This window comes from Microplitis mediator, chromosome 5 (genome assembly GCF_029852145.1).
Source record: "Microplitis mediator isolate UGA2020A chromosome 5, iyMicMedi2.1, whole genome shotgun sequence".
Classification (NCBI taxonomy): Eukaryota; Metazoa; Arthropoda; class Insecta; order Hymenoptera; family Braconidae; genus Microplitis; species Microplitis mediator.
In genome coordinates this window covers 20,897,566-20,923,540 of record NC_079973.1, presented here as the reverse complement: position 1 = coordinate 20,923,540, position 25,975 = coordinate 20,897,566, and the positions used below count along the sequence as shown (strand labels likewise).

Genomic DNA, 25,975 nt, shown 5'->3' with positions numbered 1-25,975 from the left:
TGTGCAATATTTTTTTTTTTTTTTTGTAAATAATTATAGGTTTTTTTTTTTTTACCAAAATACCTTTGAAAAATCTAGTAAAATATTTGTATTTTTTTCCTAATGAAATCATTTCAATAATCGAATTAAATATTAATTGAAATATAAATAATGATGGGCTTTTTAGTTAATTATAATAGTCTAGACTAAATTTTAGCGAATCAATCAATTACATAAAAAATAAATTGAAATAAACGATTAAGTAGAAGGAGGATAAGATGGTTTAATTTTTTAAGCAAATTTAGTAAGACGTAGTATGGAAAGATGGTGCGTTTACTAGCTGATGAGGAAGTCAACGTTTATAGAGATTATACGTTGATTGGAGTAGTTTGAGTGTAGAACGGATTCAGAGTAGAGAGAAACGACCACCTGCGAGATGATGCGGCCAATGAATGTGTATAGTGTACATTTAAGTATGTAGTAGTGGTATCTTGCCTGTAACTCGACAATCTGAGCGTAATCTCTGCACGTGTAGCACCTACGGATGTGCACTCATTGAGTCGGTTCACAATTATCGCACACTCGTTTCACTTGATACCCACCTACCAGAGCCCGGCTGCCTACTCAGCTCTTCATTTATTTGCTCCCCATTTTTTTTCCACATGCATCGATTTTTTCATTTCTCGCTTGATATTTAATGGGCGTTTTTTTTTTCCTCCGACCCCAATAAAATTGAATGTTGTCCATTCACTGCATTATCGATGCCTCGACGATTACTCTCTTCGAGTAAACAAAATATCTCAAATGAGGTCACACACCTGACATCGGCAGCTTTGGTCCATGCCGCTATAGGGGTAACATAAACTGTGCCGGAACTTCAGGGATTGAGTCACTGAATATCTTGTTCCATTAACTTTACTGACAGTGTAGTAGAAAAATAATATTACCTGACGACGAAATTGAGTAATCAAAATCTCCAATGACTTAAAAAAAAAAAAGAAAAAATGATAATTTTATTAAAATTATAAATTTCACTGTAAAGAATAATTTTAAAATTTAATACCACAGATGTTGTGTATTATTTAAATATATGTACTTAAATACAAGCTTATAAATATCTTTTGAATTTGAAAAAGGAGCACACAAATTCTCTTATTTTGATTGCATTAAAATATCATGTCGAAAAAAACTCAAACCGATCCAATTATCAATGACAATTTCATATAATATCTTCAATGAATCGTAAATAAGTATGTATATATAATATAAATATATATCTATACCATCGGATGAAATAAAAAACTTTTCTAGTTCCCCATTTTTTTTCCACAACATCAGATCAAAGATGTCATCGTTCTGACGGCCTGTCACGATTCACATCATCACTAAAAAAATAATAAAATAAAATATAACACACATAAGAAAATAAAGAAAGAAAATATTAAAAAAATATCCAATCTCTCGATATTGTATAATACGTACTTGATAGTGTATACAGTCACAGATGATTCGAGTTGATGTCTCGTAAGGAGAGACAGCTTCTTATTCTAATGTCAATTGACGAGGAATATTCATCCCCATAAAATCTATAGATACATAATAGCTTACGTTCTATTACAACCAATTATATTACATATATCTATATATATATGTATAATAATAACTATATATAGAATATTAAATAATGAAAATACATGAGAAGAGACACACGTCTTACACGTTCCCAACACACGCCTTGACATATTATTGTAATCATCATCGGAGCACGTCGAAGATTTAAAGGAGATCCCGATCAAGAGCACACGCTTACGCGTGTGTTTGTGTGTGCATAATAAAGAAGAAATAAAATATTTTTTTTATTATTATAGTTCAGTTGTCTAGTGCGGTATAGAAAGAGGATAAAAGTATAATGTATATTATATCTATATAATGTTATATGTGACAAAGAAAATCAAAGAGTATGATATAGAATGGAGACATGAAAAATAGCATACACGTTTATTTTGAATTGCGATCAGTTTTGAACACGTGAGACATCACATCGTTATACATGTATAGTATTTGTACACTTATACAGTGAAGAAAAAAGTATATGTATATAAAATGGTTATATGTGTGAGCTATACAAATATGTATAGCGGGTTAGTGCGTGGCACTCAAGAAGGTGCGTAAGTCCGCATCTGCCCGAGATTCTCACGCGCGACGCATCTGTCTCAAGTTCCCACGCGGAGAAGCCACTGCAAGACGTAAGATAAATTTTTGTCCGATTACTGGCACACCCACCAGCACCTTTAAGGAATCGCCTTGGTGTCAAAATATATTCAGCCGATCAATTGGTATTTTGTTGTCCTTGCGAACCCACTTTGACTCGTTTATCGCCCAGCCAATTCTTCACCGTTTCTCAACTTATTCGCCACTCGATTCTCTGTCAGATTGCTTTTTTTTTTTTTTTTTTATTATTATAATCATTGCTGTTTTTTTGTCAAGGCATCTAAAATGCTCCACGAATCAATAATTTCATCGCAGTTATTTTTATTGCCGATTCTTGCTCGTTTAGCTTCATTAAAAATAACCATAGTATCCATATTTATGTTATACTTTTTTATTACAAATATTTTTATCATCGCCTTGATTGCAAATTTATGTTTTTATAATCTCTTATATATTTATGTAGTAACTTATACTTTTAAATTTTTTAAATATTTTTATTATTATTATTTTTTAAATATTTTTCTTAAATAGAATGTAATTTAAATGAATTACTTCTATTAATTAATATTAACAAAATAATCTTCAACCAGTAATCGGTTTTTATTCTTAAAAAAATGTTTTTTTATTTACTCAAAAATAGCTTGAGGTTTTAAATAAATAATTTATTATTTTTGCAGGATTAATCTAATATATGTAGATGTATTTTATTACAATAATTAGAACTCATGCAAAAAACATGCTCATAAACACCAAAAGCGAGATATTATTTATTGTTATAATTATTTACTATTTTTTTTTATTCCTAGAGATTTATATCGCGTCTGGCACGATTTAATAATCATGACTAATAATAAAATGATGTAGATTTCTCGTTTTTTTTTCTCGATATTTATACACACTCGCACACCTTATTTAATATTCTCAATCTTTTTATCTTGTTGTAATTTTAATTTTAGAATTACTATTCAAGATGATTAATTATCTCGTGCAATCAAAGTTCTACAACTGTATATATTAATTCGCTACTCGACTAAAATTATAATTTATATAAATATATATATGAGAATAAATACGTTGATAAAGTGAATCTAAAATAATACATATAGCAATTCGTTGAGTTAATGAAGGACAAGTGTAGGAAAATGATAAACCGCCATTATTACGGCTAAATGCGAAATAAATGACAGGTACACATACACACATATATATACACTTATATATATATATGCCTATGTGTATATACATTTTTTTATTTACGTATGCTTCGGAATTCAGTGGACAAGGACATGCCTCTAGCTATTTTCTGCTGTGGTTCATCCAGCTTCCGGTGCTTCACCACTTGACAATGTAATACAGAAAGGTGGTTTGCAAAAAAAAAAAAAAAATAAAAAATAAAAAACAATAATAATCATAGTAATACATAAATAAAAAATATGAAGAAATAAAAAATTGTAAGTTCAAGATGGCAAGAAGCGGTCGGATCACGCGAACGACGTCAGGCCAATGCCATATACACACGTGTGTATATATTTAATATTATATGAACAATTTTTTATTTTAATTCCCTCGTTTTTTTTATTTTTTTTAATTTTATTTTTCTTTATGGTTGTTTTGGTTTGATCGCGGTGAATGAAAGTTTGCGTGTCTCTCATCACTGTCTGTATACCAGCATTTATATACATGTATATATACATATATTTACGAGTCAGGTCCTCTGTATAGTGCTGTACTCTTGTATGAAAGTCTCACACAATTGTGGGTTCTTTTTTATCTTTATGTAATTGAGTCTTTTGTATTATATTATATACCTATATTATATTATTCAAATCCTTCGAATATTCATTACTTAAAAAAAAAGAAAAAAAAACATATATATTTCTTTTTTCATATTTATTATTCACACGCTCGAGAAACTTACATTGTTATTTTTCATAAAGAGCTTGGGTTAAATAAAAAAAAAAAGAGACATTTTGCCACAAAAGTTTTTAACTCTTTCATTAAAAGATACTGGGATGACTTTTGAATGATTGTATTATTGAAATTTGTTTTTGTCCTATTCACGGTACTATTCAAAAAATAATTAAGTCATTATATCGAATTTCGCATACGTGTAATTAGACATGGAGCGTATTTATTGTTTTATATATGTATTATGATAAATAATACGATATTACATAAAATTTAATTTATTTATAATAATTATTTCTGCATGCGATGAATAATTCCGACATGAGTTGAGTTTTAGTTGTGGTAGAATTATTTTATAAGTTATATTGTTCTTATAATCATTACATATAATATAATAATATCTGATCGTTGAGACATAACACACGTCCACGCGACTGCACGCTTCAATTCGCGGCAACGGCCGCGATCTCGACTCGCGAATACGGCCGCCGTGATCGTGATTGTTGAATGTGTTTTATGAACGCGCGATAGTATAGGCACGAGCAAGGCGCGAGCTCGATACTATCATCATCATCATCATGATCACCATCATCATAGTCTTACTGTAGCATCTTAGAAGCTACTTTAGACTTACTTTTCCTTTTACATTCTCTGAAAAACTCACTTGCAAGTGTTCCATTCCGTGGAATTATATTACAGCTAACGTCACACGGGAAATTACTATTTTTATTACTCGTCAATTTCATCCAATTTATTTTCCATCAGTAATTTCAAAAATAAAAAATACATTTTTTTTATGACTGTAATAAAGACAGATAAAATTTAATTTTCTTTATTCATAAAAAATTGATGATACTGAAATTAGCCGACGTCTAGTAATTTTTAGATTTTTTAAAAAACGATAAATTATGGAAAAAAATATATTTAAAATAATTGCACTTGTAGTCTTTTAAATTTTCTACGTGTGCATATTTTTAGTTTTTTTTTCCTTCAAATTTAATTGTTCAAAAAACAAATCCAAAAATTTTTAATTATCTACTAACTTCAGGATCGCAAAAATTGCTACTAATTTAAACGATATATACATATATATATATATATATATATATATATATATATATATATATATATATATATATATATACTTTTTTTTATTAAGTTAAATTGTCTCTAATTATAATTTTTTCTCCTTGTCGTCATCATATGTAAACAGATAAAAAAAAATTTCGAGAAAAAATAGACGAGAAATAATAATATCTTATATGATTGATGTGACAGTAACTGAAATTCAAAATCATAAAAAACGTCGTGATAAAAAGTAAAATATTGACTAATAAAATATAGAAGTTTAAATATTTCCTAGATTTCGTATTTCGTTAAAAATTCATATTCAAACTCACTATGTGTTTTATAAATAATTTAATTTACTTCAAAAATGATATATATATTTTTTTTAAATTACCAAAGCGAGAAAATAAATTCTAACAGTGTCTTAAAACAGAGTTGTCTTTTTTTAAAATTCGTAGAAGATATTTTATCTGGTTTAAGAAAACTAAACATGTACCCAAGTATATCACGAACATGATACACTCATGCTTATATGTATATATGTTTTTTTTATGTTAACAAATGACTTTTCGTAGCAGTAGGATACGGTGTATGGACAAGTTTGTACACTAGCCAACCTAATAGATTAAAGTGTAGTTTGACATAGAAGGAGAGTCAACATGCGTGTATACCAGTGGTCAGAAAGCACGCGTTCAGCACACGCCGATTATAGTCTATATCTATATCTATATATATATGTATATATATATATATATACATATATATACATATATATAAATATATATACATATATGTAAATATATATGTATGTATACATACATATATGTGTAGCACATATTGGATCGAGGCCGTGGGAATGAGTTCCGTAGCGACAGTAGATATTGCAAATGGCACGAGCGACGCGACAACCAACCACACATACATTATATTTATATGTATATACTTATATGAATGGATGTACATGTACGTATGTATTCATATATGAAGCCATTAAAAAAAAGAAAGACAAGAAATGCTAAATATATAACAAGTGGGTGCCCAAGAGACTCTTTTATACGCCAACTCATTCCTCATAAATATTTTTTTTTTACCACTTCATCCTTCTACTTCTCAAAAAGTTGTTTCTCAAGCATGAGTTACTTGTACTTTTTTTTAGTTCACTCATTATTTTGAAATTTTATGGCGTTTTTTAAATGCCCGACTTCCACTTTGTGACTTAAACTTTTTGGCTTAAAAACTTCATTATGTACTTTTTTGTTTTCAATACGATTTCCATCGAGATAAGTTGAAATGAAAATTAATTTGACCTCGATTGGCGTCATTGCTGAAAAGTGAAACTTTTTTAACTTGCTAATAATTATTTAAATTTTTTAATAAATACTTTTCATTTAACATACGATGAACATTGATTTTCGTTTCGACTTTTATTTGCAATTACTTTAGTTTTTGCGAAATAAGATGTTGTATACATATATGTATGTTAATGAAAAGATGACGAGGACTTTATAAGATGGCTCAAAATTTATCTTGACATAAGAAAAGTTTTTTTATCAATTTTAATTTTTTAAATGGATTGGTTTTTGACTCTTATATACAATTCAGTATTTTTACGTTTGAACTATATAATAATTGTCATATTTTTTATAAATATTCATTTCCATTCTTTCTTTTTTGAATTCGACTTAACCCCTTCGTTTTAACAGAACAGACTGCTATTAGATATCACAATCGTTATATAAAAAATATCTAAAAACATTGACGATATATATTTATATATATATATATATATATATATATATATATATATATATATATATAGCGATATTTATCGATATTTGATAAACCATTGGTAAATAGTTAATGAACTATTTATTAATATTTCGTAAACGTGTTTACTGATATTTAATAAACTAATTTTTAACATTTGGTAACGGTTTCCTTGGAAACAATCTAAAGCCTGTTTATCAATTGTTGATAATTTTTATTGATACTTAATGTTCTTCGCTTATTATAATGAGTAATTAATGTTTTAATACTCCAAATGTATTCAGTTATTTTTGTAATTTTTAGTGCGTTCGTAATAGAAAATTTGTGTTAAATAACTCGAATATTCCTCTTACATGGAAAAATAAAAATAGTAGTGGCTACTCTCTGAGATAGTACTGAGTACTATCCCGGACAGTAGTGAATATAGTCTAGACAGTAGTGGATACAGTCTAAAATTTGTTTTTTACAGAAAGTACTCAGTACTATCCCAGAGAGTAGCCACAACTATTTTTTTTTCCGTGTACTTTTAATAAAAGTTAAATATCGTTTGAAAAACGACCGATTATTGTAAAATTTGCTATGTAAATTAAAATTGATTTTTCTACAGTCCGAAAAAATCCCAATTTTTAATTAAAAAGAAATTACTTTCTAGTAAAATTTTGTGTTGGGTATTAAATAACATTTTACGATCAATGGATTTTCATAAAATTTTGTAATAATTTAACTGGTTAAAAAGGTGATGAAATCTTTTCAAAGGTATTACCTCATACCATCTGATATTTAAATCTATATTGAGGCTCGAAAAATGTACAAGGATTCAGGGTAATATGATCAATATTTTTAATGAGAATTATTTACGGTCGGGTACTTTACTTTTTTTTTTTTTTTTGTAATATTTTAAAGCTTTAAACGAATTGCTTAGATAAAGATAAATTAAAAAAAAGTTTAAAAAATAATATTTTGACAGTGAATATCAAATTAGATTTTATTATAATACTGAAATTAGCCGACTTCTAATAATTTTGGATCATTTTTCAAAGCGATAAATTATAAAAAAAGAATGTTTCATAAAATTCCACCGTTAGTTTTTTTAATTTTCTAAATGTGCATATTTTTTATTTTTTTTTTGTGATTAATGTTGAAAAAAAAAATCTGAAAATTGTTGATTGTCTGTCAATTTATGATCCTAAAGTCAACAAACAATTAGCAATCTTCAGATTTTTTTTTTAATAAGTCAATAAAAAAAAAATAAAAATATGCACATGTAGAAAATTCAAAAAAATATAGGTCCAATTTTTTTCTCCGTGTAATTTGTCATTTTAGTAATAAAACTACACTAATGTACCAGACATCAGATCAATTTAAAATTATTCATAAATAGAGTAAATAAATAATAAAATAAAATTTTGGAAAATGCGCATTTAAAAAAATGAAAAATTAATAAGTGCATTTTTAAAATTATTTACTCTATTTATTTATAATTTTAAATTTGTCTGATGTCTGCTACATTCACACTCGTAGCTAACTTCAGTATCATGCCAAATTCAGGATGATATTTTATTCATACTAAATTTAAAAAATGTTACCATTATTAGTATTATTCTCTTGAATTGTCGTTTTTGTCACTCTGCTATCTTATTCGACTTCAAATGACACCGCGCATTTCATTATTTGAAAAAATTTTTTAAGGTCGCGTTAAATTAACGATAATCGAATTCTTAATACTAAATTCAAAAGTGGGTTATCTTATTTTTATGTATGTTTAATGGTCATTATATTTATTTTATATTTGTAGATGTATATATTTATAATACCGTTTGACTATTTTAAATTCACTGAATGAATTAGTATATTTTTATATAATTGAAGTTTATATTTTCATATAAAAACATTACATCTGCGTTGATCGAATAAATTTTCAATTAAATGAAAGAAAGTTTTACAAAGTTAAGTATTACAAACGTCGATAATAGCTGTAATTATGGTGACCATATATCGATTGCATATACTCTATAACCAAGTGAATTACAAGTATATTATTTAACACACATTAAATGTGTTCCACGTTTAAGGTCATAAGCAAAACTATAATTTTTTTTGGTCACTTAAAATACATTTTATGGCGTGTCAAATATCTATAGATTGCTTATGGCGTTTTGATGTTATTTTGCAAGTATGTTAATTTCGACTTCACGGTTGGTTTTCGAGTGTATAATTGAAATTTGTTGGACTTTCAAATTTTATTGATTTCAGCATAATTACATCTTCTCGGTCTTCGATTAAAAGTTATTAATCGATGAATATTACTATCGTTAATATGTAAAATAAAAAAAAAATGAGCCAGAACGATTTTTAATAAAAAAATCAACAAAACTTTTTAATAAATCAATTAAATTAATTGATTTATATAGTTTCCCATTAAAGAAAGTAAATTATTCTTGTCAATTGAGCTGTCCATGGCAATAATTTTCATAAATTTATTCATATAAATATCGCTTATTATTTATATAGTATCAATTTTCGATCAATTTTATTAAATGCGTATCATTTTTCTTTTCTTTCAATTTAATTTACATAAAATTTTATTGATCTTTTACAAAAGTATTACATTCATTTAATTGAACATTTTAATATAAATTACCTGTTGAGATAAATTCAGGATAATAATTTATAAATTATTATGTAATTTAATAATTTTTATTTTTTTTTATATCGCATTAATAAAAGAAACGAAATTGCAATTATCAATTATTAATACGAATTACTTTCAGAAATGAGTATGAAAAAAAAATATTTAAAATTATAGTAGGGGTTGGTAACAAGGGATGAAATATTATTTCTGAATTGTAGATTTCTACTATGAATATTTACTACGAACGACATCTAGGGAAAACTAGTTGAATCAAGTAGACAAGTATTAGAAATCCGCGCGAAATCTAGCTCTATAATAACAAGAATGGTTTGAAATAAATAATAATATTATTCAAACTCTATCTTTTTTATTTAAAAAAAAAAAAATAGCAATCAACAAAGAAATTATTTTCATTAATTTATGAAAAATTATGGGGGCTGACTAAAAATTATGATCCTGAAGTTAGCAGACAATTAACAATTTTCGGATTTTTTTTCAACAAATCAATTACAAAAAATAAAAAAAACTAAAAATATGCGCATTTAGAAAATTAAAAAAGCAATAAGTGCAATTTTTTATGATACTGAAGTTTGCCGACTTCTAATAATTTTTGGAGTTTTTTAGAAATGATAAATTTAAAAAAAAAAAAAATACTTTAAAAAGTTGCACTTATATTTTTTAAAATTTTCTACAAGTTATTTTCAGATTTTTTTTTTTTTGTAATTAATTTGCTAAAAAAAAAGTCTAAAAATTTTTAATTGTCTGCTAACTTTGGGATCATAATTTCTTGAATATTTTATTTTTTTATAATTTATGGTTTTTAAAAAAATTCAAAAATTATTAGACGTCGTCTAGCTTCCGTATCATTAAAAACTTTAGAAAATTTCCACTTTATAAAATATAATTGTTATTTTTTTGGAATAATTTTAAAAAATTCAACACTTGAAATTCAAAAACTGATTAAATGAACTTTAATAATCAATTATTTTCGATAAAAAAGAGTCAAAATCGATACAAGTTTAATTAGTGAAACTAAAACTATGAATTATCAATTTTAAGATTGTATTTAAAAATTTTTTTTTTCAATTTTTGAATGCTTTTAAAAATAAAATCTTTTTAATTCAGATAATTGAGAGCTTAGTTCCTACATGACCTATAAGTGTAAAGTAAATATAATGACAAAATTAACCCTATCGTTAAATCACCCCTGAAGTTTAAAACCCTCTGTGGGCCGTTTAAATTCTATTATTATTCGCGGCTACGGTCAGTGAATTGGTTCTATCTTTTGTTATTGCTATTATTATTTCGACAGATGGGTGTGGGGAAGTTTGATCCACATCCCTCATTATAGATACACAGTCAACATGGAAAAATCATGCGAATAAACTAGACTCGCATATTTTTTTATCCCCTGCACCCTATCATGTATTTTGCAGTTCATCTCACGTATGTACATGTACTTGTCGCATATGGACAGCACGTGTCTGCATTGTAACCATTTTTATTATCAATGTTACACAGCACACTGCAAACTCTTCATTTCTATTGTTAATCAATTGAAATTGATAAAATTTCAAGCACCCTCGGCCATAAAAAAAAATTTTAATGAAAAGCTTGCAATCTATCGTCATTATATCTTTCAGCTGTGATCCGAACAAGTTGTCTGTTGATTTCATTATTGAAAAAAAAAAAAAAATTACGCATTTACCAGCATCGTTGTGTGTTGAATCTCAGCCATCGTAATTATTTGTCGACGAAAAAATAAAAAAGCAAGTAAACAATCGAATAAAGAAATTACTGGAATATTCTCGAGTACTTTTGGCGGGAATTCCTTCAGGTGTTGGTTAAAACGTTAAAGAAATATTTAGTGACTGCAGAGTGAAAGAGAGTCAACCGACCCCAATTGCTTAATTTCGTAGTCTCCCCCAGGTATGCCACCGGTTCTCCAACGGCTCCAAATGTATTGTCGGAAAGTCGGTTGTGTTAAATGAAAATAACGATTTTTTTTTTTTTTTAAAGAACCGTTGAACTTAAATATAAACTTAATATAAGCTGAAATATTCTTAAGAAAATAATTAAAATTAATTAAATTAAATGGAAGGATTTTTAAATCATACAAAGTATTTATAAATATTTTTTTTTTTTTATTAAAAAAAAATGGAAGACGATTGATCAGAATATTTCGATTAATTAATCGAAATTACAATTATCACAATATAAATGTTTTATAATTATAATTTTTTTTCTTTGTTTAAATTAAATATCTATAATATATAGGTACAGATATCACAATATTAATTATTATTATTATTATCAAAATACAATAATTAAATAAATTGAATATAAAATCGAAAATCGTGTACAATAAAACACGAAAAAAATTGAGCAATTAAAATTAAATTTATATTGAAAAAAAAAAAAAAGAAATCTAAACTCTATTGATCACAGTATTTAAAAATTATCTTATTACTAATAACTAATATCAGGTGTAGTTGACAGATTATGTCGTTGACCGCTGGTGAATGACACTTGCATTGGCCTTGCTCTGAATAAAGACCAAATCTCGAAATTAGTTCTCCGTGAACCGGTTGTGTCTCAGCGTTCGAAGCGTCCTTTGAAGTTGTTTTATATAACCATCCACAAAGTCCATCCATGGATGTAAATGTTGAGGTAGATATTGATGGCAGCATTCATAGCCATATAAGTTGTGGTACATACCGTTCAAGCAACTTGCATCTCAGGCAATTGGTTCTGCGAGAAGGCACGTTCTTTGTAGCAGAGATCACTGTCACCCAGTGAAATTGTTGTCCAGTAAAAGTCACCAGCACATGTGTGTGCAAAGTGAACTGGTACGTAGCACTGTCCAGGAACCACAGGCACAACTGTCATTTGACCATCGAGGCACACTGTGATGGCTGCACCTTCTTCGGCATTTGCCAAATCAGCTAGCAATCGCTGCTCCAATGCCTCGTTGCTGTTGTTTTGATTGTCAACCTCTTCAGTGAATATTTCAGATTGTGGCTCTGCTTTCTGACTGCTGCTCTTGGCGAATTTGTAGCTCTTCTTCTTCAGCAAACGTAGTAAAGGTTTCAATAATTTTCTCACCTTACGGCTTGCGCTTTTGTTTTTGTTGTTGTTTTTATTGTTTCCAGACATCTTCAAGTTGTATAGATTGTCGTTCAACTCGTTCTCGTACTCGAACACGTGGTTTACTGTGGCGGCCATCTTTACTTAAACAGTGACGTTGCAAGATAATGATAATGATAACTTTGACAATTAACACTCCGCGAAACACGTGACTACAGTTAGTTATATATTTATTTCGTTGGTTGAAAACGTAAACGAAATGTGGTTGTGAGAGTAGTAGGCTTGTTGTGTAGCTTTTACTCAGAATGTGCGCTAGTGAGCGAATGATGGTTGAGTGAAGCAACCCCGAGCTTATATACCCACTGGCTGGTCGGGGGTAGAGCAGAGTAGGGGAAGGCAGGTGCACTCTGGCTGTGGGAACTCGGAGAATTCGGAGCTTCCCACGTCGAGGTCCACGCCGACCATCTGCCGCTGCTCGCCTTCACTCAATACAACAACACCACACACACCCTAACCTAACCCATCCAACCCTAGAGCCACGAAGAATCTGAGTCGCCCCCTCGGTCACCCCCGCGCTCTCTCTTTTCTTATTCACAATCAGGGGGTCCTTAATGTTATAGCTGGTATATAGTCTACAGTCTACGTGTTTACTTATACATCGTTCCTTGTGTATATAGATTTCCTTATATGTCCTTATATATAGACGAGTTGGGTCTTCTTTAAGAGATTGGATAGAACTAAGTAAGCTACCAATGGACTAGGGGTTGTGTTGAACGTTCTTTTTTATTTTTTTATACTTCTTTTTACTTTCAAGACGTGCACGAACTTGTTACGACACGTTTTATTTCGAAGAGAGAAATTTCTTAAGATTTACTTTCAACTGGAGCATTATTTTTTTTTTTTTTTATCAAATAAATTATTTAATAACTTTATGCAATTCTTAATCATTTTTCACAAAAATTCTTCATTTTTTCTTGATGAATAAAATTTAATTACAGCTAATATATAATTATTTTATCCTAGCATTCTTAAAAATTGTTTTGTTTGATGGAAAACGTTTATTTTTTTTTCCCCTGAGTTGAATGTTTTTTCAAAAGTGTTTTTCTCTGTGGGAGGTAGGAGTAAAAAAATCTTACCTACCCCCGAGGTCATCAGAGCATTTGTTTTTTTCAACGAATTTTTTTTACTTCTTAAAACTAAAACTAAAAACTCACTGTGGGGCCAAAAACACTCGAAACTAATCTTTGGAATTCAACTTGCACACTTATAAACACATGGGGGGTGAAAAATGCCCTCGAGACTCTAGACAAACACACGTGCTAGTTATTTCAAACATACATTTTCGACCTATTACTACTGTTTTATTTTCTCTAACATATTTTTCTTAAACTCTTAATGAGAACTCTTGTACAGCATAAAAAATATTTTTTATAAAAATAATAATTAACTAATTTTTCTTCTAACTAAAAAAACTAAAATATATTTCTTACGGACTTACAAAATTATAATTTTACAACCAAAAACCCAAGTTTGCTTTTCTCTATTGACTTTTGTCCATTTTTCCAAAATTCAAATTTAAAATTACCATTTTACAACTTAAGCTTCCAAATCTATTTTCAAGTTCATTTAGCATTAGCACTGAATTTAAAATCTATTTACAAAGTGTGCACCTGAGGATTTTTAAATTATGGGTGTACAACCTGCCACGGGGGTCTTTTTTCCGGTTTCGTTGTTTCCCTTCCAATCCCGTTGGTTCGAGTTCCCCTTCGCATCGTAAAACCTTAGGCTATGTGCCTATATACTATACACTGCTAGCATTTCTAGCAATCCTAGTATAGTAGTAAAAATGGGCAGGGATACGTATTTCTACTTAGTCAGGTTGATGTCAGGTACATCATGTAGCCTTGTAGCCTTCTTCTATCTCTTTCTTTCTCTCTCTCTTTAGTTCTTACACCCCACAAGTGTACAAGTGTACAAGTGCACAAGTGTACAAGTACAGCTTAAAACTAAAATAAAACTAAAAGAATGTCTCAGGTACCTGAGAAGCCATTTTGCTACACGGTTTGACTATTTGTTTTCACTTAAATCCTTACTCGCCTAAACTAAATGCAGGTGGAGTTTATGAGTCTCTACGTTTGCAATATCCGTGGGACCTGTTCGTGTACTGGACACTTGAATAAATTTAACCTTCTACCCTTATATATATATATATATACAAAAATATAATAAATAAAACGATCGGTACGTGACATTGCAAGCGATCGAGACATTTGAGTTTAACTGAATTTTTCATTCTTTATTACAGATACCAAGAGGCGTGCAAGTGTCCGGCCTTGGTCAGTTCCAGGTACTTTGGTTGCTGCCACCCTTGAAGATCTTTAAGCTTGGCAGTACACGAGCCTGTCCATCAGAGTATCAACCTCATCCGTCCAAAGGTACAAGAAACGTGAGTCGAATGTTTATATCCATACCATATATGTATGTTTTTTTTTAAAAAGACTACTATGTATTTTCAAATGAATGTGCATGTATATATATGAGTGTGTACGTGTATGATGTCGTTGGATGAATGATGAGCTCATACTACCACCGTACGGCATTGTCTCATTGTTTCCTTTCAACGTAACCACATTTGCCAATTAAATTCAACCACTTATATATAGATTCCCGCTGGCTCATCTCTTTGAGCAGAGCTCTTCTAATCCATAACCGGTTTTCAATCAGCAACCCTTTTTGCCCTTTGGAAATAAATGTATATAAAAAAAAAATTATTACATCGGGTTCCTCTATAGCATCTTGTTACACATGTCACAGCACCCAATAGAATATTACAACCGGTTTACCTAACTTTATTTATCTCCTCGGAATTGCAATTTACTCCGAAAAGACTCGAGACATCGTCAACTAAACGACCGATCAAAAAATATTATCGTTATATTTCGGCTTCTTGATAAATTAAGTTTAACTATATTGTTAAATATGCAACCACATTTTATTATCACGCTATATAATGAGTCCATACAAAGTATTGGGATTATTGTCAGATAAATGGATAATTTGTTAAAATATGAATAACAATAAAATATGTTTTCGTTTAAAAAAAAAAGGGCAGGTGCTGATATTTATTATATTGTATATAAAAATGCGAAAATCATGTCTTAGATCATTTAGGAACAATTTCAAACAATATAACAGTAAGATAATAAAAATCGCGTGATCTCAAAATCTAAAGTGAGCATATAACATAATACGATAACAAAAAATTTTTTTTTAGAAAGTAAAGAGTCACCTGCAAACCGCAGAGTAGTAAAGAAAACCTTTCTCGCTAATTTGTAAATTTTTTAACCGATTAAATTGTTGTTGTTCCCTAAGGGAATCACGACGCGATTACGTTATTTACAGCCCACGTTGTTACCTTTCTATAATTTTAAAAAATATTTTTTTATTTTCTGCTCAAGTTTCGCCAGAGGCGTCGTTATTTTTTTTTAGTCCTTGTTCCTTCTTCTGCTGCTTTCATTAGCATATAAATAATACGCGGTCCTGACGGAACCTAAGTATAAGTGCGTCGTACATGGACATACATAAAATGGGTAAGAATTCTTGGGGTAAAGAAGTCAGTGGAAAAATAAAATAAATGGGTGTGGATAATCAGGGTAAAAAAATTAAAGAGAGTTAATGTATTAAGAGAAAAATAAGATAAATAAAATAAAAACCAGGAGAGTTGTGCCGCGGAATAGAATGAAAGAAGGGAGGGAAGACCGAGTTGAAACAGTAGTGGTGACCCCCGGGGCTGCAATGAAGCGCAGGTCCAAACAAAAAAATATCTGACGTCAGCGGCAGGTGCAACCTGTAACTCTCCTTCTTTTTCTATCTTATTTATTTTCATATATACATACATAAATACATATACACATTATATTCCTTCTATACATACTGCAGGGTGAATAAGGACTCGAATTATTTAACTCACTTGTTCACCACACACGTAACTCATTTATATATGTATGTAACTCTTTTTTTACGCGAAACAACTACTCTCTTGTCATCTCCGCCCCTTATATATATTTTTAAAGTTCCATCTCCGTTTCGCGTTTTATCTCTTCTTGTCTTCGACATCCCACTCTATTATAAATATATATATATATATATTTGAATAAGAGAAGAGAAGAGTCTCTCCCTTTCACGCCACCAGCTCTCATGTGTGTAATCGCGTATATACCGATCCAAAGATGATCGAGATACGTACGTGAGTCTTAACCACTCGGGATTTGGTTACGCTCTTTATAATGATGACGACGAAGATGATGATGATGATGGTTTTAAGACCAACGCGACTGTATTCTCTCCTGTATAAGGTAGAAAAAATTTTAATCGTTTCAATCATACGAGATTAGATTAGATATGTGGGTTATAGAAGACTTATATAGCCGAGAGTAGTAGTGGTTGTTGTAGTAGGTTTTTTTTTGTTATGGATTAATAGGGGGATAAAAAGTGAAATATCATCTTTCAATTAAAAAAAAAAGATACTAATAATTTTTTTTTGACTTTTGATCGGCTGTCGAGATTAGGAAAATAATTTTGTCTTTTTTTCGTTAAAGATTATTGTATTTTTCATTTTATTATTTTTCGAAGTGATTTAAAGACTTTTTTTTTTCATTATTTCATTTTAAAAGTTTTTTGGATAGAAATAATATTTATTAGGCTCGTAAAAGTTGTAAACAGCATTCGGAGGTATGTATTATTATATTTTTTTTATTTATCTGAAAAATGTTACCGGTTTTCTGTTATCGGTTTGTGTGTTTCACCAGATACAGACGGTTGGGAAAAAGATTTTAGTTGATGTGAATGGGGGAATAATCTTTTGGTCTCTGAGTGAGAAGCTGTTGGACGAGAGTGAAAAAGTATTAAATGATGTTTTAAAGAAAAGATAAATGAGTTTGATGAAATGCCGGTAATTTATAAAAGGGATAAAACTTTAAAAGATCCCATAATATATTATTTATGTTTATTTATATTTTTATTATTCTCTGGATTTTCAGAACCAGAATTTAAAAAGTTTTAATCTTTAAATGCTTTGACCAAGACGACACTAAAATAGTCTTGTATGACCGACGACTACTGTATATTCATTTCTCACTTTACGATCTCTGTAATCGCTCACGGCATGTAAGCACCGGTTTTCGTCGGGATAACAATCTTTTGTAATTGGAATTTCATCTTTTCTTTTAAGCGGGACTTGTCTTCTTCTGCTGCTGGGTTTTATATTCGTCTACTCGAGAGCTGATAGTCCCCTTGCCTTATATATTATATATATTCTCTTCTCCCTTTCAACCCAGAAGGTAAATTTATCGAAGGGGCGACTCACTCTTGCCCAGTACACGCCATTTTTATTTTTATTTTTTTTTCATTTCACGACTTATTAAATATTTTTTAACGTCGCGCCTTCTCAACAGGAATTTTGGGTTGTTAGTTAGGGTGATGTTCTCAAGTTACTTAAGTTCTTGAGAGCCTTCGGCTTATATCTTGTGATATGAAAATTTCCCGTTGGTGAGATTCTTTGCGCTTGAGGTGCAAATAACTTTTAAACACCTCACTTTACACATTTTATCGTGTCGCTAATTTAATTTTTTACTTACTAATTTTTTTCTATTTCTGTTTCTTCGATTTATCAAAAAACTAAATATTTTTTAAAACATCATATATATTTTTTTGACTGAATTTATTTAAATACTTTTACATATTTTTTTTACTTACAAAAGAAATTTTTTTTCCATTTATATTTTTCATAAATCAGTTATTTTTTTTACGCTTGTCCATCTTTAATTCCATTGTCAACTGGTCCAGCGAGATCTTGAATACGGATATATATTTATTGTTGAAATCTAAAAAGGGTCGACGAAACTGACTGGACCCTTTTTTCTTTATCCTTTGAGCTCGACGGTTCATCGAAAGGGGGATGGAGTGTAGTTATTATTGTTACTATTATTTAAAATGACGAACATCTCCGGTGGAATTTTGTTATTTTGTTCCCATTGAAATTATTCGTAGATGCATATCTAGAATATATTATTATGTATTCGAACGAGGGTTATATATTATAAGTGAGAGTGGAGTGAATAGATATTTTACTCCGTGGTACCTGATTATTGTTGTTGTTACTGTTGTTGGACCTGATCAAGGTGGACCGATGACGGTGTAGGGTGGATACGAACCGGTGAAATTCAGGTAAAAAGGGTCAACTGATGATCATAAAGAAATTCACCGTACGAAAAAATTCTATTGGATGTAATAATAAAAGAAATATATATCTAAGGTGCTGGTATATTCAAGCTTTTTACCCACATCGCACTAGTAAACCCACGCCATCCTGTTTCATCCACTCTCTACAACTCTACTCAACTCATCCGATTCATTTTCGATCTGCGATTGTATTCAATCGACACACTAGTGAAAGGATCAGAGGAGTCTAGTTTTATGTTCTGGAACACTCGATTCACCTAAGGGTTACGTTTTTTTTTTTTTTTTTTAAATAATTTATTGTGTATTTTCAAGAAACCACCTTGCCTCAACGGACACACTCTGCGGATTTTATTCAATACCTTCACTCTAAAATTCTTCAAACGACATAAACGTCGGGTAAAAAAAAAACATAAATCGTTGAAATAATTTCATCTTTGACGAATTATTTAAAAAAAAGTTCTATAATTTCTTTTTGAAAAAATAAAATTTTTTTACAGCTGCCGTTTTCCTTTATTACGAATTTTTTCATGTCACATCCTTTTTCAATTGCAACATTTATTCCAGATGTCGTATTTTTGATTAAATTCTAAAACCGCAATTTTTTATTATTTTACAACTGAAATAAATAAGAAGAGAAAAAATTAAATTTAAAAATACTGCACTTGCTGGACTGTCGTGTACCGGTTTGTGTCCCACTACATTCTTTTGTTCAGATAATTCAACCCTTTCACAGGTGAATCCCTTTTCGCGGTAACCCTTCCTCAGAGCATTGTTCGGCTGTTTCCGCTAACCCGTTTGGCGGTCCAGGCCAAAGAGAGTCACCATGCATTTGTCAATACAATTCAAACTTGTAACTGTGCAGGTAAAGGGTTGGATTTTGGGTCACCAGACCAAAGAGTTAAAGAAAAGTGACAGGATACTTATTATTAGTGGTTAACTGTTTAGTAAATATTTTTGGTACTAGATACACATGTCTTCACTTATTTTTTTCATCATCATCATTATTTTTTTTTTTTTTCGTACCTCTAATAAAAATTCTCAATTTTGGATAATTATTTTTTTCCAATATTTTTAATTAAAATTCTTTCAAAAACTATTGTTTAAAAAAAAAAAAATCTCTACGAATTTCTGTTATGCGGCTGAATAACATAAACTTTAAAGGTATGAGAAGAATTTTCTAATAGTGAACTATTTATATTGTTTCTTTAATAACAAATAATGATATATAATTTAAAAAAAATGATTAAATATAATTGGAGTATATTTTGAAGGACAATAAGCACGTGCTAGAGGTGTATAGTAGATGATGCAGGCTCGAACAAGTTTCTTTCGGTTCGTTGGCACGATTTAAGAACCCAGGTCGCTTATACTTTTTATTTTTTATTGCGACGGTATTATGTCAAAAAAAAATAAGAAAAAGTCCTCTGTTATCATTCCTTTTTTACTTATTGTTATTCTGATCGAAAGTGCACCTGGATGCGAGCATGAACCTGCAGGAAAAAGATTTTTATTTAGGTAGCACTGTCGGTATCTATATGTTATGTGTTATGTGCATCGGATTGCGTGAGTTTCTTGTAAGAAGAAAAGTAAAGAGTCGACGAAAACAAGTTGAAACTTGCACAGAGTTCTTTTTACCAAACAAAACCAGGTATATAAAATCTTTATAATAATATCCAGGTCGTCGCGCTTCAGTATCGTGAGCTTGTTACGTGCAATACAATTCTTTGACAATGCTATTATGCAAACTACTTGGGTTTTTGTGTTCAAATGCCAACTTTTTATTTTCTTTTAAACTTATGTATTTGACTATATCTATATAAAAGTGTATATATATGCCGCGGGGGCGGAAAAAATAAACGGCGGATGTCGAAATCAATTGCCAAGGAAACGGTTCGTCCTTGTAACACCTTATTTTTATGCTAGAACACGTATTCCGGATTCATCGACGACAGGAAGTCTCGCGAGAATATCTATTCTTGACAATTTATACAGTTTAAAAATATATAGGTTTTATTATCCAAACAGTGAAAATAAATAGAGGGATAAAATTGAAAATATTTTTCTTTTTTCTGCTGATAACAATGTAGGATTTTTATATTTTTTTTTACTAAAATAGTAAACACTGTATAAATTATTCATAATTATTTTTTCTAAAGTCTAAGCTTTTTTCAAACAAACAACAAAAGGATTTTAATAAATTACGATGAATCGGTGATAAGGCTGTCAAAACATTTCCGGAAAAAAATTAAACAATTCACTTTTAAATGGAAATTAGATTTATTTAGGAACACTTTTGCGTGAATTTATTTATGTATATATTTATAATAATACGAGAAATAGGGGCAAAATGGAATATGTACTCAGGACAAAACAGATTACCTACAAATCTTGAAAAAACATTTAGAAAAATAAATTCTGTTCAGCACTGAAATTTAATTTTATCTTTACTAGGATATTTTCGCGATAATCGACACTTTTTTTTCGATAATTTTATCATACTTTACTTGATTCGATATTTGGATTCATCAATTTTTGAAGCTGCTGTAGTTTTCTCCAGAACTTTTTTTTTTTCGTAACTTAAAAATATTAATTTTTTCATTCACACCAGAATAAAAAAAAAAGAGGAGAAAGGGGGGCAGAGTGGGCCTCTTAAGGAAAATAATTACATCATTAATTTTTTTTACGCGTTTACTTCTTTTTAAACCCTTGATACTTATTTTCACTTCATTATGCTGCGTCCATTAAAATTGAAAAATCGAAAATTAGGGGTAAAGTGGGCCCTCCAAAAAATTTCGGATTTGATATTTTTTATTCTTTACACGTGCGATATTTGCAAATAACTACACGCTGAAAAAAAAATTCTAACTATCACCATCTTGTAATAGAGAATGATTACCATCATGATACTGAAGTTAGCAGACGTCTAATAATTTTTTGATTTTTTTTTAGACGATAAACCAGAAGAAAAAAATTATTTGAAAAAATTGCACCTGTAATTTCTTAAATTTTCTACATGTGCATATTTTTAGTTTTTTTTTTCTTCAAATTTAATTGTTCAAAAAAAAATCAAAAAATTTTGAATTGTCTGCTAACTTCAGGATTATTTACCATCTGTATGTGATAATCATTATCATGTTTTTATGTTAACTATTTGTTTCTCATATAGTAATAATTACTATTGCCGATAGTAGTAGTTACCATCTCAATAGTAGTATTTCTTATGTCTGAAAAATTTTTAAATTTTGCCTTCTAAGATAGTAATGATTATCATCACGGATAAGAATAGTTACCATCTGAATAAGAATGCTTACCATCTCCGATAGTAATAGTTAACATAAAAGCCTGACAATGATTATCACATACAGATGATAATCATTCCCTATTATAAGATGGTGATAGTTAGCATTTTTTTTCAGCGTGTATAAAACAATTATATTTTAATAACATAAAAGTCATTTTAATAGTCTGCTGCGATATAACTTTAAAATGTTATTTTATTATCTTTAATTTTCTTAATAAATTATATTTAATGAACAGTTTTGGTGGTCTATTTTAGCCCTCATTATATAAGAAATTTCGATAAGCTTATTATCCGTCCGAATTTATTGGCGTATAGAAAATTTTGAGGAGCCCACTTTGCCCCCTCCTGCCCTATTTATTATTTTTCTTGAATAAAATATTAAAAGTTCTGTAAATAGTAAATTTACTCTTGAAGAAAAAAAAAATTAATAAAATATAAACTCAAATAAAACTTTTTGTATCACTTGAGTGTAAATTACACAGTAAAATATTTGATGTCAACTCAATTTAAAGAAATGACTCGAGAGGATCCTGAGTCAAGATAAATTTTCTCAACAACACATCAAACATTTGATCAAATGAAAATTACCTCAAGCCGCAACAAACTCCATTAACTCTAAATCCGCGTCAAAGTAAAAATAGTTTCCTTACAAAAAAATATCTCTAAGCCATTCAACTAAATCTACTGCCGATAAACTACATATTTATTGATAAATTTTCTGATTATCCTAATATCAAATAATCTTGACAACAGAATCTTAAATATCTCAGCAAACTATCTAAAGATCTAAGCAAAGTTTGCATTTGGTTCCGTGTTTTAAAAAATGGCTGCGTGTAAAGAATCCCGTTTACCGAAGTAAAGAAATCTAAAGAGACTTCCTCAATAACGTTTGCCGTCGAAATTTTTCTTTATATATACATTTATATATATTCATTCATTTTCATTATATGAAATTCTATTATGAGCCTAAATAAACACGCAAAGCTAAAGCTAGAGTCTTAATCCATGTACTATATGTTATACACCTTTGACTGCAATATGATGCATACAAAGATCTTATGAAGACCAAGCGTAGATATTCTTCCCTCGGACGTTTTTTTCTTATAAATGTGCACCTAAATAAACATAAACCAAGAAATATAACGAGAAACACGTCGACCCATTGGATCGAACTTAAATTCATTCGTTCAAGACCCATATACTATATAGAGTTAAAAAAAAATGGTACAAGATATAAGGGTAGGTCGTATTGAAACCCGCGACACCGTGAATCAACCAGCAGTTCCAAGCCACGACTCTATTCTTAAAGGATTATCGTTATAAATTATACATTTCTTTGCTCGTTACCAAAAGGAAGAGGGAAAAGGGAGGCACCCACGTACGTATATATCTTACCCCAACTAAAAGAACCAAAGTCCGGGTCTCTGCGTATCATTGACCGGTAGCAGCTTAAAGATTTCTATCGCGGGATTAGTCGGACCGTGTCATCGCTATATCCTGTCTATTCGTCTTCCATTCCATTCCTTTCCTTTCCTTTCCTTTGCTTTGCTTGTAGAACACTCAGTGCCAGACAAGACCCCATATATAAATATATATTGGCCCAATGTAGCGTCCAAAGAATACCAAAATAAAAAGAAAGAACCTTTTTAAGAGCTTGTACATTTCGCATTTTTTATATATACTTTTTTTTACGTTATTCCATTTTTTGTTGCTATCAAAAGATTGGAATGTGGGGAGATTCGATGCTTTTATAAGAAACCCGAACTATTACGACAGAATTTTTTTATTTATTATTTTTTTTTCTATCAATTTTTTTTAAGTCCTTTCAATGAGTGCAATGACCATTGATCCACTTCCTGGTCGAATTTTATTACTCTTGATTGACAGTCTTGTAAAAAAAAAATTTTTTTTCTAAAATTTTTATTTGTATTTCGCGATCAAGTGATTTTAGCCACAAATCAATTTTTTTTAACTGTATCTTGTCAATCTAAAAAATTCCACTAGCAGTTATTTAAAATAAATAATTCCTATTGAATTCTTTAAATACTTGATTTACAGTAAAATAAATTCCTTAATTTATTTGCTTAATAAAAAATCCATTAGTGATCATGACTAGAAATTTTTAAACGTCAATGTATTTTTAAAAAATGCGGGCGTTTTTTATTTTTTGCCATCAACTGTCCTCACAAATTTTAGAAAAATAAATGTCAGGTAATTTAACTTTTAACTCAGATGGATGGAGACAGTGTCAAGCCCGCAGAACGCCCAAAGGCTGGCTAGTTAGTTATATTTTTATCCTCCCTTGCCATCCCAGAATCTTGAGGTTACAAAAGCAACATATATATAATAATAATTTCTACTTGTGTCGTTTACTCGGAGAATCGACTTTGCACCAACAATATTCCCGCGCTCTATACATTTATATAAATGAATATTGCTAGTAATATACAACGGACTTTGCTCTCAAAGGAAATATATACATATATATACCGTTAAGGAAGAAGGCATATATATTTGACAATAACTTTAAAACGGTGCAATATATGAACCGACAGGCTAAATAGGAAATACTCTAGAAATTTTTTTAAATGAAATGAAAAACTGCGGATATAATGTATATGTCTATAGATATAAATAGTGGGTACGGTAAATATAAATGAGCTTGATGGCTATTTCTTGCTTTACGATTCTTTTTTTGAGCAAAGGCTCTTGTGGGCGGAGCGGTAAACCAAAAAGAGCGACGAGTAGACGAGACTCGACAACGGAATAAATTCTACTATGTGTAGTATAGTGATGCTGTACGGTTTAGTTGGTATACTATAAGAGTAAAAGTAAAATGAAGAGAATAGAATGGAATGGAATAGACGAATAGTTAAAAAGAAGGACACAAGATCTTCACTCAACATTGGGTATAAGAGAGATAAAGAAAAAAAATGACCCCCCAGTATCTTCTATTCTGTTCCCCGGTTTCTTCACAAGAACCAAGACCGTTGGAAGTTGAACACGTGCAAGGGTGAGTCAGAGTCTTGGCCGGACTACTCGAATGGTCAGAGATCCAAGTAAAGATCTACTCTCTACTCGGATGTAGGATGAGAGAATGAGGGGAAGCACGAAGGAATTTTTTTTTCTTCAGATTACTTTGGCAGATAGTGCCGTGGACTTTTAGGGCTGCACCCGATGATGAGTTTCAAGTATAAATAGTCTTCCTACTTTTTATTACGTCGAGATTAGGGTCATAAAGCTGTCGAAATCTATATTAATTAGTGCTTTTATCTTATTTCAATAATACTTATATTTTAATGATTTAAATTTCGTTTTTTTTTTTTTTCTATAGTACATCTAAATTATTTTTTTAATTAAAAAAAAAAATGCTTCCAACTACAGGTACATTGTTATCAGATTTTAATAAATATTCAATTAATTGATAGCAATATTTCTTCATTATAAATAAAATTAAAACATAAATACAGAGATGAATATTTTTTATGTAGAAAAATATTTTTTAAATATTTTCCCGTAAATTTTATTTATTACCTGAGATCAAGATTAGGAAAAATATTTTTTATATAATTAACTATGCTGTTATCGAGTAGTAAATTATTTCCAATAAATTTATTTCTTTCTCGCTGTATAAATTTTAAAATTAATTTTACAATGAAAAATATTAAGAAATCATTTTTTATAATGAGCTACGATTATTTCCTTATACATGCGTACATTCAAAATTGACCATCGAAAATCTTTTCTTGAAAAAATATTTTTTTTAGTACCTGTAACTTGGA

The 25,975-nt window shown here is 29.7% G+C and overlaps 2 protein-coding genes across 6 annotated transcripts in view; one reads left to right on the top strand and one right to left on the bottom strand.

The window, feature by feature from the left end:
* Positions 1–25,975, top strand: part of LOC130667381 (tubulin monoglutamylase TTLL4) — a 138,357-nt gene that overhangs the window by 23,369 nt on the left and 89,013 nt on the right. For 3 of the 5 annotated variants that reach the window (XM_057468902.1, XM_057468906.1, XM_057468903.1), the window contains exon 2: positions 14,958–15,098. The gene's annotated coding sequence lies outside the window, so the exon portion shown is untranslated. Of the gene's footprint in view, positions 1–14,957; positions 15,131–25,975 lie in introns of all 5 variants that reach the window. The other 2 variants (XM_057468904.1, XM_057468905.1) reach the window with 2 other exon arrangements.
* LOC130667385 (enhancer of split malpha protein-like) lies at positions 11,759–12,964 on the bottom strand. Its single transcript, XM_057468909.1, has one exon. The coding sequence runs from the start codon at positions 12,788–12,790 to the stop codon at positions 12,287–12,289; it is 504 nt and encodes a 167-aa protein (XP_057324892.1). The 5' UTR covers positions 12,791–12,964; the 3' UTR covers positions 11,759–12,286.

What these genes read in the sequence shown, in the direction of transcription:
- LOC130667385 (XM_057468909.1), bottom strand. Translation starts at nt 12,790, where the DNA reads ATGGCCGCCACAGTAAACCACGTGTTCGAGTACGAGAACGAGTTGAAC.